This window comes from Triticum urartu, chromosome 4 (genome assembly GCF_003073215.2).
Source record: "Triticum urartu cultivar G1812 chromosome 4, Tu2.1, whole genome shotgun sequence".
In the NCBI taxonomy this organism is placed as follows: Eukaryota; Viridiplantae; Streptophyta; class Magnoliopsida; order Poales; family Poaceae; genus Triticum; species Triticum urartu.
The window spans coordinates 619,055,033-619,070,354 of record NC_053025.1 but is presented as its reverse complement, the minus strand read 5'-3'; the positions used below and the strand labels follow the sequence as shown (position 1 = coordinate 619,070,354).

The window sequence follows — 15,322 nt, the reverse complement described above, 5'->3', positions numbered from 1 at the left end:
TTTAGCCATAGGCTCTATCATGTATGCAATGCTGTGTACCAGACCTGATGTGTGCCTTGCTATTAGTTTAGCAGGGAGGTACCAAAGTAATCCAAGAGTGGATCACTGGACAGCGGTCAAGAACATCCTGAAATACCTGAAAAGGACTAAGGATATGTTTCTCGTTTATGGAGGTGACAAAGAGCTCATCGTGAATGGTTACGTTGATGCAAGCTTTGACACTGATCCGGACAATTCTAAATCGCAAACCGGATACGTGTTTATATTGAACTGTGGAGCTGTTAGTTAGAGCAGTTCTAAACAAAGCGTCATGGCGGGATCTACGTGTGAAGCGGATTACATTGCTGCTTCAGAAGCAGCGAATGAAGGAGTCTGGATGAAGGAGTTCATATCCGATCTAGGTGTCATACCTAGTGCATCGGGTCCAATGAAAATCTTTTGTGACAATACTGGTGCAATTGCCTTGGCAAAGGAATCCAGATTTCACAAGAGAACCAAGCACATCAAAAGACGGTTCAACTCCATCCGGGATCAAGCCCAGGTGGGAGACATAGAGATTTGCAAGATACATACGGATCTGAACGTTGCAGACCCGTTGACTAATCCTCTTCCACGAGCAAAACATGACTCCATGGGTGTTAGAATCATTACTGTGTAATCTAGATTATTGACTCTAGTGCAAGTGGGAGACTGAAGGAAATATGCCCTAGAGGCAATAATAAAGTTATTATTTATTCCTCATATCATGATAAATGTTTATTATTCATGCTAGAATTGTATTAACCGGAAACTTAGTACATGTGTGAATACATAGACAAACAGAGTGTCACTAGTATGCCTCTACTTGACTAGCTCGTTAATCAAAGATGGTTATGTTTCCTAACCATAGACATGAGTTGTCATTTGATTAACGGGATCACATCATTAGGAGAATGATGTGATTGACTTGACCCATCCCGTTAGCTTAACACTTGATCGTTTAGTTTTCTGCTATTGCTTTCTTCATGACTTATACATGTTCCTATGACTATGAGATTATGCAACTCCTGATTACCGGAGGAACACTTTGTGTGCTACTAAACGTCACAACGTAACTGGGTGATTATAAAGGTGCTCTACAGGTGTCTCCGATGGTACTTTTTGAGTTGGCATAAATCAAGATTAGGATTTGTCACTCCGATTGTCGGAGAGGTATCTCTAGGCCCACTCGGTAATGCACAACACTATAAGCCTTGCAAGCATTGTAACTGATGAGTTAGTTGCGGGATGATGTATTACGGAACGAGTAAAGAGACTTGCCGGTAACAAGATTGAACTAGGTATTGAGATACCGACGATCGAATCTCGGGCAAGTAACATACCGATGACAAAGGGAACAACGTATGTTCTTATGCGGTTTGACCGATAAAGATCTTCGTAGAATATGTGGGAGCCATTATGAACATCCAGGTTCTGCTATTGGTTATTGACCGGAGACGTGCCTCGGTCATGTCTACATAGTTCTCGAACCCGTAGGGTCCGCACGCTTAAAGTTTGGTGACGATTGGTATTTTGAGTTTTTGTATTTTGATGTACCGAAGGTAGTTCGGAGTCCCAGATATGATCACGGACATGATGAGGAGTCTCAAAATGGTCGAGACGTAAAGATCGATATATTGGACGACTATATTCGGACACCGGAAGTGTTCCGGGTGGTTTCGGAGAAAACCGGAGTGCCAGAGGGTTACCGGAACCCCCCGGGAGAAATAGTTTGCCTTATGGGCCTTAGTGGAGAGAGAGAGGGCTGGCCTAGGGCAGGCCGCGCGCCCCTCCCCCTCTGGTCCGAATTGGACTAGGAGGGGGGGGGGCGGCGCCCCCCTTTCCTTCTCCCTCTCCCCCTTCCTTTCCCCCTCCTAGTAGGAGTAGGAAAGAGGGGAATCCTACTCCTACTAGGAGGAGGAATCCTCCTCCTGGCACGCCCTCTAGGGCCGGCCGGCCTCCCCCCTTGCTCCTTTATATACGGGGTCAGGGGGCACCTCTAGACACACAAGTTGATCTATTCCAGCCGTGTGCGGTGCCCCCCTCCACCATAATCCACCTCGATTATATCGTAGCGGTGCTTAGGCGAAGCCCTGCATCGGTAGCATCATCATCACCGTCATCACGCCGTCGTGCCGACGAAACTCTCCCATGAAGCTCTGCTGGATCGGAGTTCGTGGGACGTCATCGAGCTGAACGTGTGCTGAACTCGGAGGTGCCGTGCGTTCGGTACTTGGATCGGTCGGATCGTGAAGACGTATGACTACATCAACCGCGTTGTGCTAACGCTTCCGCTTTCGGTCTACGAGGGTACGTGGACGCACTCTCCCCTCTCGTTGCTATGCATCACCATGATCCTGTGTGTTCGTAGGATTTTTTTGAAATTACTACGTTCCCCAACATTTTCATATTCAGAAGTCGCGAGGCAAGCTTGTTTATCAAAAAACAGGCGGTGGAGAAGGCATCGCTCCAGAACCTAAACGGAACGGAGGCATGAGCTAGCAAAGTAAGTTCAGTTTCTACAAGATGACGATGCTTACGTTCAGCGGTTCCATCCTGCTGATGTGTATGAGGACAAGACACACGGTGAGAAATCCCAAGTTTGTTGAAAAATGTGTTGAGGTTGTGATATTCACCCCCCAGTCGGATTGAACATGAATAATTTTATGCTTAAGGAGACGCTCAACGTGTGCTTGAAACTGAATAAAGACATCAAACACATCAGATTTTTGCTTAATAAGATAAAGCCAAGTGAACCGGCTATAAGCATCAATGAAACTGACATAATAATTGTGGCCATTAACAGACGTTTGGGCATGACCCCATACATCAGAAAACACAAGCTAAAGAGGATGTTCCACAACACGACTAGACTCTGAAAACGGAAGTTGATGACTCTTGCCTGCTGACAGGCATCACAAATAGTTTCAGCAGTTTTATTGGACACAACTAGTAGTTCATGACGATGTAGCACATGACAAACTATAGGAGCAGCAGGGTGACCAAGGCGTGCATGCCAATGTGTAGGTGACACACGAACACCGCTGAACGCCTGAGGAGAAGACTGCATAGGAGATGTGGGCGGCGCGTCAAGTGCATATAAACCATGGCGAAGACGGCCACTAAGCAGAACGGCCCTCGTGTCCCGATCCTTGATAAAGAAACGAAAAGGGTGAAACTCAGCAAGGACATTATTATCACGAGTAAGTTGAGGGACAGACAACTAACTACGTGTAGCAGTGGGAACTCGAAGAATATTGGAAAGATGTTGTTTTCGAAAGTTGTGTGCAAGAAGTGAGGCCTGGGCAACATGGAAGATGCGCATACCTGCTCCATTGGCGGTGTGCACCTGATCATGACCGCGATATGGTTCCTGAGTGGAGAGCTTGGCCATCTTGTTGGTGAGGTGGTTCGTGGCTCCCGTGTCCATATACCATGTAGGATCAATGGAGTAGGACGGAGTGCGCCCATGTTCATGACTTGCCACCGCAACAGCCTATTTTTCATTCCCTTTGCCATTATTGCCCAGGCCGAGGAAATCTTGCTTGTAGCATCGATGACAATGGGAGGCGATGTGGCGCTCAATGCCACACAGCTGACAGGCCTGCTGAGCACCGCAACAGGGATAACAAGCCACCGGCCTGGCACCGCCAGTGATGGATGGCGCAGCGCCCCGCGGAGCCTGCGGGGATGAGGCCGGCTTCCCACCAAGTGGCGACGGCTTCTGTGGCTTACCGCGGGTCGCGGCATTGGCAGAGACGAAGCTCGGAGAGGCACGACGCGCTTTGATGCGCTGTTCACGACCAATAAGACGCGTATAGAGCTCTCGTGGCGGAAGTGGAGCCTCACGACCATGGATATTCTCGATGAGATTGTCATAATCATCATCAAGGTCATTGAGCACGTGGGTGCTGAATTCCTCATCTCCAAGCGGTTGGCCGATCGAGGCCAAGGTGTCAGCGAGACCGGGCATCTTGGTGAAGTACTCAGTGATGGTTAGGCCGCCGAGTTTAGTCTTCCCCAACTCGGTGCGTATAGCATGAGCACTCGTCATAGATTGTGAGGCGAAGCTGCTGTGAAGCGCCGACCAGGCATCCCGAGACGTCGCGGCGAAGATGACCAGCAACAACACGCTCGGAGTGAGCGATGACTGGATAGCGGAGAGGATTGCCTGATCCTGGGCCACCCACATGTGATACGCCGGATGATACGGCGGCGGACAAGGGTTGGAGCCATCAACGTATCCCTCCAGGTAGCGGCTTCGGAGGAGAGGTAGCACCTGAGCCCGCCATGACAAGTAATTATTCGGCGTAAGCTTCACTGGAAGGAGGTGCGAGAAGTAAAACGACGACGGCGCCGCCGTATGATCCGCATGAGCCTGTGCCGGTGGTGCGTAGCAACCCGTCAAAGGATCCGTCTCCGGGTGAGGGGCGATTGCCAGAGGCGCGCTATCATATGGTGACGAAGGATGGGCGCTGGGGGCAGCTGAACCATGACCCGAACCAGTCGGGGCACCGGGAGGCATAGGAGGTGTAGCCCCGTAGGGCAGTAAGGACGGCGGCACCACATAGGACTAGGATGCGACGGCGGCACCACATGTAGCCATTTTTTATTATTTAAGAAGGAAGTTGAAGATGAAGAAAGGGGAGAAGGAAAGAAAAGGGTTAAGGGTCTGTGTGTGTGGCGCCACCTCACCCATCCATCTCCATCTCTTTCATTTAGAAATTTAGAATAGAAAGAATGTAGGTGGGGTGGGGGAGGTGGAAAAAGAGAAGAAGCAAGCAAGGAAGGAAAGAAATCCCCAACTCGAAACTCCTTCCTTCATCAGATTTGCTCCCCTCCCCACCCAAATCTGTCTGTCCCAACTCCCAACCCTAACCAAACCCCCAACTCCACTCCTTCATCACCCAAGAAGCATGGCGCCGGCGGCCGGTCGCGGCCGAGGACGAGGACGGGCCCGGGGACGCGGCCGCGGCCGTGGGCGCGGACGAGCGGCCAAGACCCCGCCGCCTCCCGCCGCAGGTGCTTCCTTTCTTCCCTCCTCTCTGGTGGGCGCGCGCGCTCTCTCTGTCTCTGTTTCTCGCTGTCTAACCAAGCAATCCCCTTCCTTGCTTGCTTGCTCCCCCCCCCCCCCCCCCCCCCCCCACCCCCCCCGGAGGAGGCTCCCGACGCCGCCCAGCAGGAGCACGAGCAGGAGCAGGAGCAGGAGCAGGAGCAGGATCAGGAGCACGAACAGGAGCAGGAGCAGCTCACCCACAACACCCAAGGTAGTTGCCCTTGTTCCTCTTTCCTCCGCCCTACCTAAATAAAAAGTTTTCGACTTTCCTTCTCACTGCCCGTCTCCTCTTCTTCTTTCCAGATGCCGCCGCCTCTGCCTCTGCCTCTGCCTCTGCCTCTGCCTCTGCTTTTGCGGGGCGGGAGACGATTGAGATCTCTGACTCGACAGAGGCATCCCCTCAACACTGCGCCTCCTCGCCAGACATATATAGTAAGTACACTACCTACTCTAACTCTAATCTTACTCTATATCTATATCTATATATATATAGAGAGAGAGAGAAGATGTTTCCTTTCCTTTCCACTACTGTACATACTCCCCCATTCGACCTTGTATTGTAATGGATAATGGAATGTCATGTCATGTCATGATGCCATCAAGGCTCAACCACAGTCCACCAGCACATCAAGGAGGAGGAGCCAACCTCAATCACAGTCGATGAGCCGAGTGAGGCCGACGTGCCGTCTCCTACCAATGATGATGAGCAGCAGCAGAAAATGGAGGTGGAGGCTGGAGAGCCTCATGATATGTTGTTGTCCGTAGAGCAAGAAGAAGCGCAAGGAAATAATAACCAGGAGGATGCAGCGCCCGATGCGAACAAGCAAGCGGTACAGAGCAAAGAAGCGGAGGTGATAGAGCAGGAGGGTGGAAAAGCCGATGACGATGATGTAGCGGTAAAGACTGCTGCAACTCATGATGCACAAAATAAGCAAGACAGCCAACCTAACCCACTCCACCAGGGACAAATGCTTGCTGCAACTCATGATGATAATTCAGAAAATAAGCACCCACTCCACCAACAACAGATGGATGCTCAGCAGGAAGAGGAGGAGGAGGATCCTCAAGAGGTCATCTTCGACGACTCTGTCTCCGTGGGTGAAGGGCAGGCCGCATCTGAGATCAAACAAGGAGACGACCTTGCTAAGGCCACGGAGGACGACGACGACGGGCAGGCTGCAGCTGAGAGCAAACAGGAAGAGCACCGTGCTAGGGCGTCGGAGGAGCACGGCCAGGCTGCAGGTGAGGTCAAACAGCAAGAGGACGAGCGCAAGGTTATGTCAGACATGGCCAAGAACAGGCAGCGCAAAAAGGAGCTAGAGATCTTTGTGGGAGGGCTGGACCGTGAAGCCGTCGAGGAGGATATTAGGAAGGTGTTTGCGCACGTCGGTCATGTTGTGGAGGTCCGTCTCCACAAGGATCTCTCCACCAACAAGAACAAGGGCTTTGCGTTCGTCAGGTTTGCAAACAAACACCAGGTGGCTCGCGCGCTTGCTGAGGTGAAGAATCCTATGGTAATACCTCAGCTCCCCTGACACTATTACTTTGAAAAACAAATGTTAAGATACAGTGTTCTGTGATGCGATGTCCGATTGTTTGTGGGATGTGTGACACATGTTTAATTTATTTTTTCTTCTGCTGCAGATACATGGCAAACGTTGTGCCGTTGCCGCTAGCGAGGACAACGACACACTCTTCTTGGGCAATATTTGCAATACATGGACAAAGGAAGCTGTAAGTTTTCCTTAAATAATATGCGCAATCACGAGCTTGCCTGTTAATAAGTAAATTTTGCTAATTCTGCGCCTTTCTTTTTCAGATTAAGAAGAGGCTGCTTGACTATGGAGTTGAAGGAGTTCAAAGCTTAACTCTTGTTCCTGATACTCAAAACGAAGGCCAGAGCCGTGGTTTTGCATTTCTCGAGTTTTCTTGCCACGCGGATGCGATGCTTGCATTCAAGAGGCTGCAGCAACCAGATGCTCTGTTTGGTCATCCTGAGAGAACTGCAAAAGTTGCTTTTGCAGAGCCAATAAAAGAAGCAGATGCAGAAGTTATGGCTCAGGTGCTTAACTACTTTTACTATCTACTTTTTTTATTGATGGTGTTAGTGAATTAAATGACATAAGTAGAAAGATGCCGTTGTACTTGCAGTAATAGTTTTAATACTAACTATTGGTTAGCTATTTGTAGTTTATGATTTATCCAGGAGTTATGGTTTGCAATGATGCTCATATTTGGCTGCTTGTTACTACAATTTAGATAATTTAAATTTTACATCAGACTGAGATGAGATGTCTTCTATGACCATATGATTACCACATATATTTGTGCATTATACACTTTTCTTGGTGTCCTCACTTTGTTACATATGGGTATTGTGGTGGAAAAAAAACAAAAACAAAATCCTATTTGCACATTTGGAATGTTCTCAATTATTTGGTTTTCATGTCCAACCATTGCAAGTCTATGATTTGTCATGTCGTTGACTACTTTTTCATGCTGCAGGTCAAATCAGTTTTTATTGATGGGCTTCCACCATACTGGGATGAAGAGCGTGTTAAAAACCGATTCAAAGCTTATGGTTTGATAGAACGAGTTGTGCTTGCTCGCAATATGTCTAGTGCTAAAAGAAACGATTTTGGATTTGTCAACTTCTCAACCCATGAGGAGGCTCTTGCTTGTATTGAAGCCACCAACAACACCGAGCTGGGTGATGTTGGAAAAGCAAAGGTATTTTTCTGGTTTGGAATGGTACCGTCTTTGTTTTCATGTATACCAAACAATGTGCTCACATGTCCTTGTGTAGATGCTTATAAGTGATAGATAATTTTGGTGTTTTTTTAACTTAGCTAAAAGTAAGGGTTAGACTTTCAAACCCTCTACCTAAAAGTCAGGCTGTGAAAGGTGAAATGAGTGGCGGGTTTCGAATTGGACATCCTGGATCTGGTTTTAACAGGCCTGGTAAGTAACTGTGCTCCCTCCCGAATTCCTCTACTGCTTGTGTTGTTATATGAGGATTTGTTTGTTGACTTCTATGGCTGTGCAGGTAGAGGTTTTAATAGGGGAAGAGCTGCCCCTCGCCGGGAAGGTTTCCATGGTGATAGGGGTTTCAATAATCACACTCCTGTTCGTGGTGGGAGATTTAATTCTGCATACAGTAACAACAGTTTTGAAGCTTCGCCCTCTGATTTCCGAGCCAGGCAGGCTCCTCCTGCCTTTCAAGGTGGGCTTCCTATTGCGATTCAGAAACACAAATTTACTGCTTCAACCTTTTGAGCTCATTTTTACACTGCTGACTAATATTCGGCTTCGCAGGGGGTTCCTCAGGAAGGCAGCATGATTTGTTTGATAGAGGACAGGGGAGAGGATATCATCATCCACCTAGAGGGCCAACATTTGAGCCCGAGGGTGATTTTGGTAGACCCTTTGGTGAAAACCCATATCTCTATGAAGATGTTCGGCATGGTGCTAAGAGGCCATATTCTCACATGGTTTGTTACAATATTGTATTGCTATGTTAAGTGCTAAGTAATTAATTCTCTGTACCATCTGCACTGAACTTACTTTTTATATGATAGGAACCCGGTCCTCCTGGATACTTTGAGCATGGTGGTCCTCCTCGTGTGCGCCCTCGCTTTGACCATTACGAGCAGCCACCATTTCCTGGAGGGAACCGTTTTGGTCATTATGACCAGCCACCATTTCCTGGAGGTGACCGCCACAGAGGTTGTAATCCTATGCTGTAACCATTTTGCTATGCCCCTTTGATCTTATTTTGTGATAGTTTCTCATTGTATATTGCCATTGCAGACTCTTTTGGGACGAGGGGTGGTTATTCACGTGATCATCACTATGGCCCTGCTCCTGGTCATGCCCCGCCCCCTGCCCATGCCCATGCCCATGCCCCTCCCCCTGCCCCAGCTGTAAGTATAATATACCTTGGTGAAGTTTGGTTATCCATCTGTCTATTTGTCTAATTTTCTGGCCTTTGCTTTTGTCTACCATGTAATGCAGCAATATGGTAGGGGTGCATTCCAACCACACCATAGAGGCGGGCATTCTGGAGGCGGTTATTACCACCACTAGGTGGTATCACAGTATGTCTCTTGTCAGCTGGTGTGACTTTCTCTTACTGGTCTTGTTTGATATTTGCAATGATCATGCGGCACTAACATCGGTTTACATGCAGACATCAGGTGGTGCCGTGTGACACTAGTGTTTGGTTTGGTAGTGACTAGTGAGAAACATATTGCCGCTTATTTAGCTACTAGTACTCGCAAGTCAGTTGGTTGTTAGTTATCTTTCAAAGTACCGTTCGTTGTCGCAGACCAATAATTAACTGTCCTTGTTAAAGGACATGTTTGGGGTCATGAATCTGTTGTGAGGATATTGGTGGATGATGTTATAGAACTAGAGGCATGACATGGACCGACCTCTCTGTATTTGATTAGATAACATTATGGATTATGGATTTTAGACAGTTTATGTGGCTTTGCGGAGAATTGCCTGAGATTGTTGATGTTGGTCTTGAGGTCAATGGGGATATGAGACTGTTGTTTGGTAAGATATTTGATTCTTGTCTTGGGGATATTTGGTGTACATGTTGTGATTATATAGTGGATGGATGATGCATGCAGTAACTAGCATTCACATGAGGCTGCAGTTTATGGTGTCACAATTGTTGGAGTTGGTCAAGTAGACTTGTTTTGTCGAGGTTCATTGGCTGGCTATTTTAGCACTTGGGTCCAAATTTGGTCATATTTATGAGGTGCTCATTGGGGGACATGATGACAGAATTTCAGCATGGATCAACAAGTTGTTTTGGTGTTATATAAGAGATTGGTTCTGGTTGGTTCAATTATGAGTTGGATTTTGGGTTGTTGATGGTTGCATACGGAAACTTTTAGGCTTTGGTGTTTCTGGTACGTCAAGGAGTAGGAATCAGTGACTGATTTTGGCCCCTAACTTGATTTCCTTGTCTTGGTAATTTGCTAACGTGCGAAAATTACTGGAGCATCTTCATGAGGCAGGTAAGAAAAGCCCTCCAGCATGTTCGTCTAGAGGCGGCGTGCTGCATTCTTGGGGCGATGAAGGCATTCTTGGTGTATGCATAGCAGCATTTGAAGATGGATGTTTTGTTTGTACATTTGACCACTCTTGTGTTTTTAGATACATTCCCAGATGTTTTTTTTGTTTTTTGAAACTCCGTGCACACATGTTTTGAATGTGATGATAATTATAATTGCTTACTCCCTCTTGATGCGAATAAGTCTGGCATGAAAATTTAGGTCATCGATTTAACTAGTCGAGCATGCATAATTAATATGCCATAAAAATCACTCCCTCCATTTCAAAATAACTATCTCAATTTTGCACTCTCATTTTGGGACGGAGGGAGTATGTTTCAATCTCATTTGATAATGAATCAAGAGACATAATTTTTATGGCTCACAATACATGTTTGGATAGTCAGATCTAGGACCTAAAAAACCATATGACCAAATTATATTTCACACCCAGGGCAGGTATTCGTTGGTTGGAACAAAAGGTGTGGTAGAAACAAGTGCAAAGGTACCGATCTGCATTTCATATTTGAACCAAATACAGCCAGAAAATTTGCATCAGGTGGTTGGAACAAAACGTTTCAAGTCCGCTCAAAGCTCAAATTCAACTCTCAACCATCGAGCGACGCCCAAAAGGGTGATTCTGTAATTGAAATCTAACATTCATCTCCGTGGCATGCACCGGCCAACAACACACTGGAATTCATTCTTCTGGTTGATGTACCAAACAAGTCCCAAGTTGACCATCCAATCCTGTATTTAAAGATTGATTGATGATGAATACTACTAATGACCATCATATATCACAAGATAAGATAGACCATGCTCGTCTCTTGATAAACAACAACAAGAAGAAGAAAACACACAAGATCTGTATTGTATCGGCCATGCAAATTGGCTGGGTATATCCAAAAATGTTGTTGTTACCTCTTGTTCTTCTGCCAAAAAATCACTCTTCCAGGTCCCCTCCTTACCCAGCCATGTATCTATGTCAATTTCAATTATTAAACATGCAAGACAGACAGAGGTTACGTGTTACCTGCACTGCACTGCCTACTAGGATGATATGATAGTGCTATCATCATCTCAAGACGTTCAGCTCTATCGCACAACAATTTTTCAGTTCCTAGACTGAAAGAAATCCCAATGTCGGCCATCCTCATGTTTTAACAATTGTACGATACACCTACTGCAGATACTAGTCAATGTCATCTCTTAAAATCTGTCGACAAGAAATGCCTGGCGGTGCAAATTAAATCTTGTACAAGACTGGGCCTTCAGAAACCTTGCATATACCCTATAATGTTAACCTGAATTTTCCAGGTCCTGAACAAACCAACCTTGCATATATCATCATCAGTTTAACATGCAAGACAGAGGTTACGGGTTACCTGCCTACTGTTTCTTCCAGGTCCTACCCAACCCTGTACGATAGTAATTTTCATCATATCACACCTAATAATCCTCGTGTTTAACGATTGTACCATACACCTACTGCAGATACTAGTCAATGTCATTTCTTAAAATCTGTCAAGAAGAAATGCCTGGCGCAGTACACAAAATCTGTACTGGCAGTGCAAATTAAATCTTGTACGTACAAGACTAGGCATTCAGAAACCGCTCTACTATAATGTTACCTGAATTTTCCAGGTCCCACCCAACCTTCCATACGTCATCAATTCAGCATGCAAGACAGGTTACGGGTTACCTGCTTACTGTTCTTCCAGGTCGTATCATCAACCATTTTAACATGCAAGACAGAGGTGACGGATTACCTTCCTACTGTTTCTTCCAGGTCCGGTCCGAATCAGCCTTGTATATATCATCAATCATTTTAACATGTATAAGACGGAGGTTACGGGTTACCTTCCTACTGTTCTCCCAGGTCGTATCATCAACCATTTTAACATGTAGTATAAGATGGAGGTTACGGGTTACCTTCCTACTGTTCTCCCAGGTCGTATCATCAACCATTTTAACATGTAGTATAAGATGGAGGTTACGGGTTACCTTCCTACTGTTCTCCCAGGTCGTATCATCAACCATTTTAACATGTAGTATAAGATGGAGGTTACGGGTTACCTTCCTACTGTTTCTTCCAGGTCCGGTCCGACCCAACCTTGTATATATCATCAATCATTTTAACATGTATAAGATGGAGGTTACCTGTCTAGTGTTTCTTCCAGGTCCTAACCAAACCTTGTATGTCATCAATCAATCAATCATTTTAACATGTAAGACAGACAGAGGTTACGGAATACCTGCCTAGGATAGGATAGGATGATAGTATCATCATACGGCTTTCAGCTCTTATCATATCAAACAACATTTTCTCAGTTCCTAGACTGGAAACACAATCTCAGAGTGCACGTAAGATGTAATAAACACAGAAATATTGCCAAGAAACAGATGGTACCTTCCTCTGTTTTTTATCCTCTCTATAATAAAAGGAAGACCATAGGGGTATGGTTTCAACAAAGAGCTGCTAGAGCAGAGTAAGGTTTAAATTTAATCATGACAACACTCAGACATTGTGACTGAATGAATAAGCAAAGGAGCATAATGGTCTACCTCATGAGTCTCATATAACTTGAAATGATTAATAACCATGCCTGCCTGGAGACCGGGACCTGCTCCTCACCCTCCCCGGGTCTCCTCTTCTTGAAAAATCACCACCGTTCCTATCTCTGGGCCTCGCCCTTTCAGAATCCCTGCGGCTGTTATAGGAACCGCCTCTATAGTCTGACCCTCTACCTCCCTGCTCATAGGGCCTCTCTCTGTCACGGCTTCCTCGCTCATAGTAGCGGTCACGGTCATGCTCCCTGGATCTCTCCCTATAGTCGTCGCGGTGGCCTCTGTTATGGTATCCTCTCTCCCGGTTCTGACGCTCCTCTGCTTCCTTCTCCCTTGCAAGCTTCTCCGCTTCTTTCGCAGCCTGAAAAAGCAACTATCATCAGAACTTGGTGTGCGTGATGAACCAAACAAAAAAGAAAACATTGTTCTGTTTTGGCGCAACCACTAGTTACAACTGACCTTGTATTCGGCGAGGAATTCCCTGACCAGACCATAACCAATGTGCTGTTTGCCGGTGACATGGGACTGCGTCCTCTCAAGGACGTCGTTGGTGACGAGAAAGGAGCCGCACTGCTCACAGAGCTCCATCTTCTTCTCTTGCGGGACCATGGAGAGCTTGGTCTCTATCTGGTGGGTGAGAGCCGACTTCTCGAGGTTGAGAATATCCACCTGCAAGCCAGGAACAGAAGCTTTGGCTGAGGCATCATGTAATTATCGCCAATGGCTAGTAATAATCAGTAAGACGATGTTCCATTCACTGTCCGTGCTAGCCTTGCCAAAGTTGGCCACGCGAATAATTTGGCGTAGGTTTTCACCGCCAGCGATTCTGCAACCCGCGGATGTACAAAGGCTGCCAAAAAATTGGCGTGGATCCGACTTTTTGGTGTCTAGTATCGAAAGCACGCCAACGCCAATTAATTAATTGGTAGGGCAGCCCCAGGCTTGAATCCAATCCAAACAGACCCTAAGTAAGATTAGTAAACACAAAGAGAAGGCCAGAGGGTCTGTGCAGTACCTTCCTCATGAGCGCAGTGGCCTCGTCGATCTTGCCGGTGTCGCCGAGCTGCTCAATCTGCTCGAGCAGCTTCTTGATCTTGTCTTCGAGAATGGCGAGCTGCTCGACCTTCTCGGCATGGGCGGCGGGGGGCGGCACCTCCACGACGTCCTGCGCAAGCCTGTCGCGGCCGCGCCTGATCTTCTTATCCAGGTCCTGGACCTGCAGCAGCAGCAGCAGCAGAAAGAAAGAGATATATGTTGGAATCTGGATAGATAATTCAACCACAAAACATATGTAGATGCAAAATCTGTGTGTGCGTGCGGGGGGAAGAGCAAGAGGAAGAGGAAGAAGGAAACAGACCAGCCTCTCGCAGCGGTGGGCGAGGTCAGCCTCGAATTTGGGGAGGACGGCGGCGTAGCGGGGGGAGGACTCGAAGCTGCATACAAACATTCATCGATTTGGTTAGGATTAGGATTTTGTTAGCGGGGGGATGAAGATGAATCGGAAGAAATCTAGATAAAAACCTTTGCTTTAGGGCCGGGTCGTGGATCTTTGGGCATACTCCGAGGTTGCTCTTGGTGTTGATGAAGAGGTCGTGGGGGCAGAAGCGGGCCATGTAGGGGGCGCACACGTCGGGGTCGTCCCACGCCACCTCCCGGTGCTCCTTCTTCTCCTCCTCCGTCAGGTCCCGCGACGACCCCATCAGCGCGTCCAGCAGAGCACGCTGCGCGTCCATCTCTATCGCTTCTCTTCGATTCGATTCGACCACGCCGCGCCGGCCGCTCCAATCCAATCGAGGGATCTCCGGCCACAAACCCTAACCCTCGGCGGCGGCGGCGGTGTGAGATGTCTGGGGAAGGCACGAGAGCCAGAGGAAGAAATACACCAGAGAGAGAGAGAAAAGTGCAGGCCGGCCATTGGATTTCTTGGATAATTGTTATTTGGGCCCAAATCTCAATGAAATTTCAGGTTCCAAGTCCAATTACCCAATTTGTTGTTGTATTTATTACTCCAACTCTTCTACTATAGGATTTTCATCTGGTTTTAGTTATCTCTATCTACTCCTAATAGACGAGTTGGTGAATAGTCTCCGCGGTTTATTTTCTCTGTAATTTTTTTTTCCGTCTCTCCTCCCACCACCCCTCCCACCCTGGTCCATCGGTTTATTTTTCTCTTCACTCTTTATTACAACCAGCACTTTCCTAACGTATAACAAATCACGGATCTAACTTTCTTAAATTATGCAAATCAATCGATTCCTTTTATTGGTTCAATTTGTTTTAGGAAACAAATACAGATTTTCAAAAAACAAATAATACATTTTAATCTAACTTTCTTAACTTATCTAAATCAATCGATTTCTCTTATTAGTGAAATTTGTTTTATGAAACAAATAACAGACACGTCACAACTTTCCTTCCAATAAATAGTTTCTTAACATTTGCAAACTTTCCTAATCAGACACGTCACAAACGGGCAGGTACTGATATCACGTTACCAAACAATAAAACCCCATTTGCATAGAAATCAGTTCAAAAATCCTAACTTTCCTAAATTTTTACATTTCCTTGATAACAACCAATATTTCCTATCTTTTCCACTTGCTGAAGGAAA

General features: G+C 46.6%; 2 protein-coding genes across 11 annotated transcripts; one reads left to right on the top strand and one right to left on the bottom strand.

Moving 5' to 3' along the window:
* The first annotated feature begins 3,871 nt into the window (after positions 1-3,871).
* LOC125555022 (nucleolin-like) lies at positions 3,872-9,559 on the top strand. The gene is made up of 13 exons (XM_048718344.1): positions 3,872-4,000; positions 4,847-5,285; positions 5,378-5,506; positions 5,678-6,588; positions 6,719-6,808; positions 6,894-7,136; positions 7,580-7,804; positions 7,924-8,035; positions 8,121-8,297; positions 8,390-8,565; positions 8,653-8,800; positions 8,885-8,997; positions 9,089-9,559. The coding sequence occupies exons 1-13, from the start codon at positions 3,872-3,874 to the stop codon at positions 9,158-9,160; spliced, it is 2,964 nt and encodes a 987-aa protein (XP_048574301.1). The 3' UTR covers positions 9,161-9,559.
* Positions 9,560-10,474: 915 nt separating this feature from the next.
* Positions 10,475-14,603, bottom strand: LOC125553277 (luc7-like protein 3). Of its 10 annotated transcripts, none has more exons than XR_007304013.1 (7): positions 14,233-14,603; positions 14,069-14,144; positions 13,727-13,927; positions 13,171-13,380; positions 12,709-13,072; positions 12,554-12,622; positions 10,475-10,890 (listed from the first exon to the last, which is right to left on the bottom strand). XR_007304013.1 is itself a non-coding variant. In XM_048717092.1 (6 exons), exons 1-5 carry the CDS (start codon positions 14,442-14,444, stop codon positions 12,737-12,739), a joined length of 1,035 nt encoding a protein of 344 aa, XP_048573049.1. In that variant the 5' UTR covers positions 14,445-14,602; the 3' UTR covers positions 10,475-10,890; positions 12,709-12,736. The 10 variants fall into 10 exon arrangements, 4 of the variants coding, with proteins under 4 accessions (XP_048573049.1, XP_048573048.1, XP_048573047.1 ...); XR_007304012.1 differs by having other exon boundaries at positions 12,554-12,619; positions 14,233-14,602; XR_007304011.1 differs by lacking the exon at positions 10,475-10,890 and adding an exon at positions 12,416-12,482.
* Between the last annotated feature and the right edge of the window lie 719 nt (positions 14,604-15,322).

Coding starts and splice junctions, on each gene's coding strand:
- LOC125555022 (XM_048718344.1), top strand. CDS start 3,872: ATGGATATTCTCGATGAGATTGTCATAATCATCATCAAGGTCATTGAG. Junction 6,809..6,893: donor ATACATGGACAAAGGAAGCT/GTAAGTTTTCCT, acceptor TTTCTTTTTCAG/ATTAAGAAGAGGCTGCTTGA. Junction 8,036..8,120: donor ATCTGGTTTTAACAGGCCTG/GTAAGTAACTGT, acceptor ATGGCTGTGCAG/GTAGAGGTTTTAATAGGGGA.
- LOC125553277 (XM_048717091.1), bottom strand. CDS start 14,444: ATGGACGCGCAGCGTGCTCTGCTGGACGCGCTGATGGGGTCGTCGCGG. Junction 13,381..13,726: donor CCACTGCGCTCATGAGGAAG/GTACTGCACAGA, acceptor CCTGGCTTGCAG/GTGGATATTCTCAACCTCGA. Junction 13,073..13,170: donor AATTCCTCGCCGAATACAAG/GTCAGTTGTAAC, acceptor TTGCTTTTTCAG/GCTGCGAAAGAAGCGGAGAA.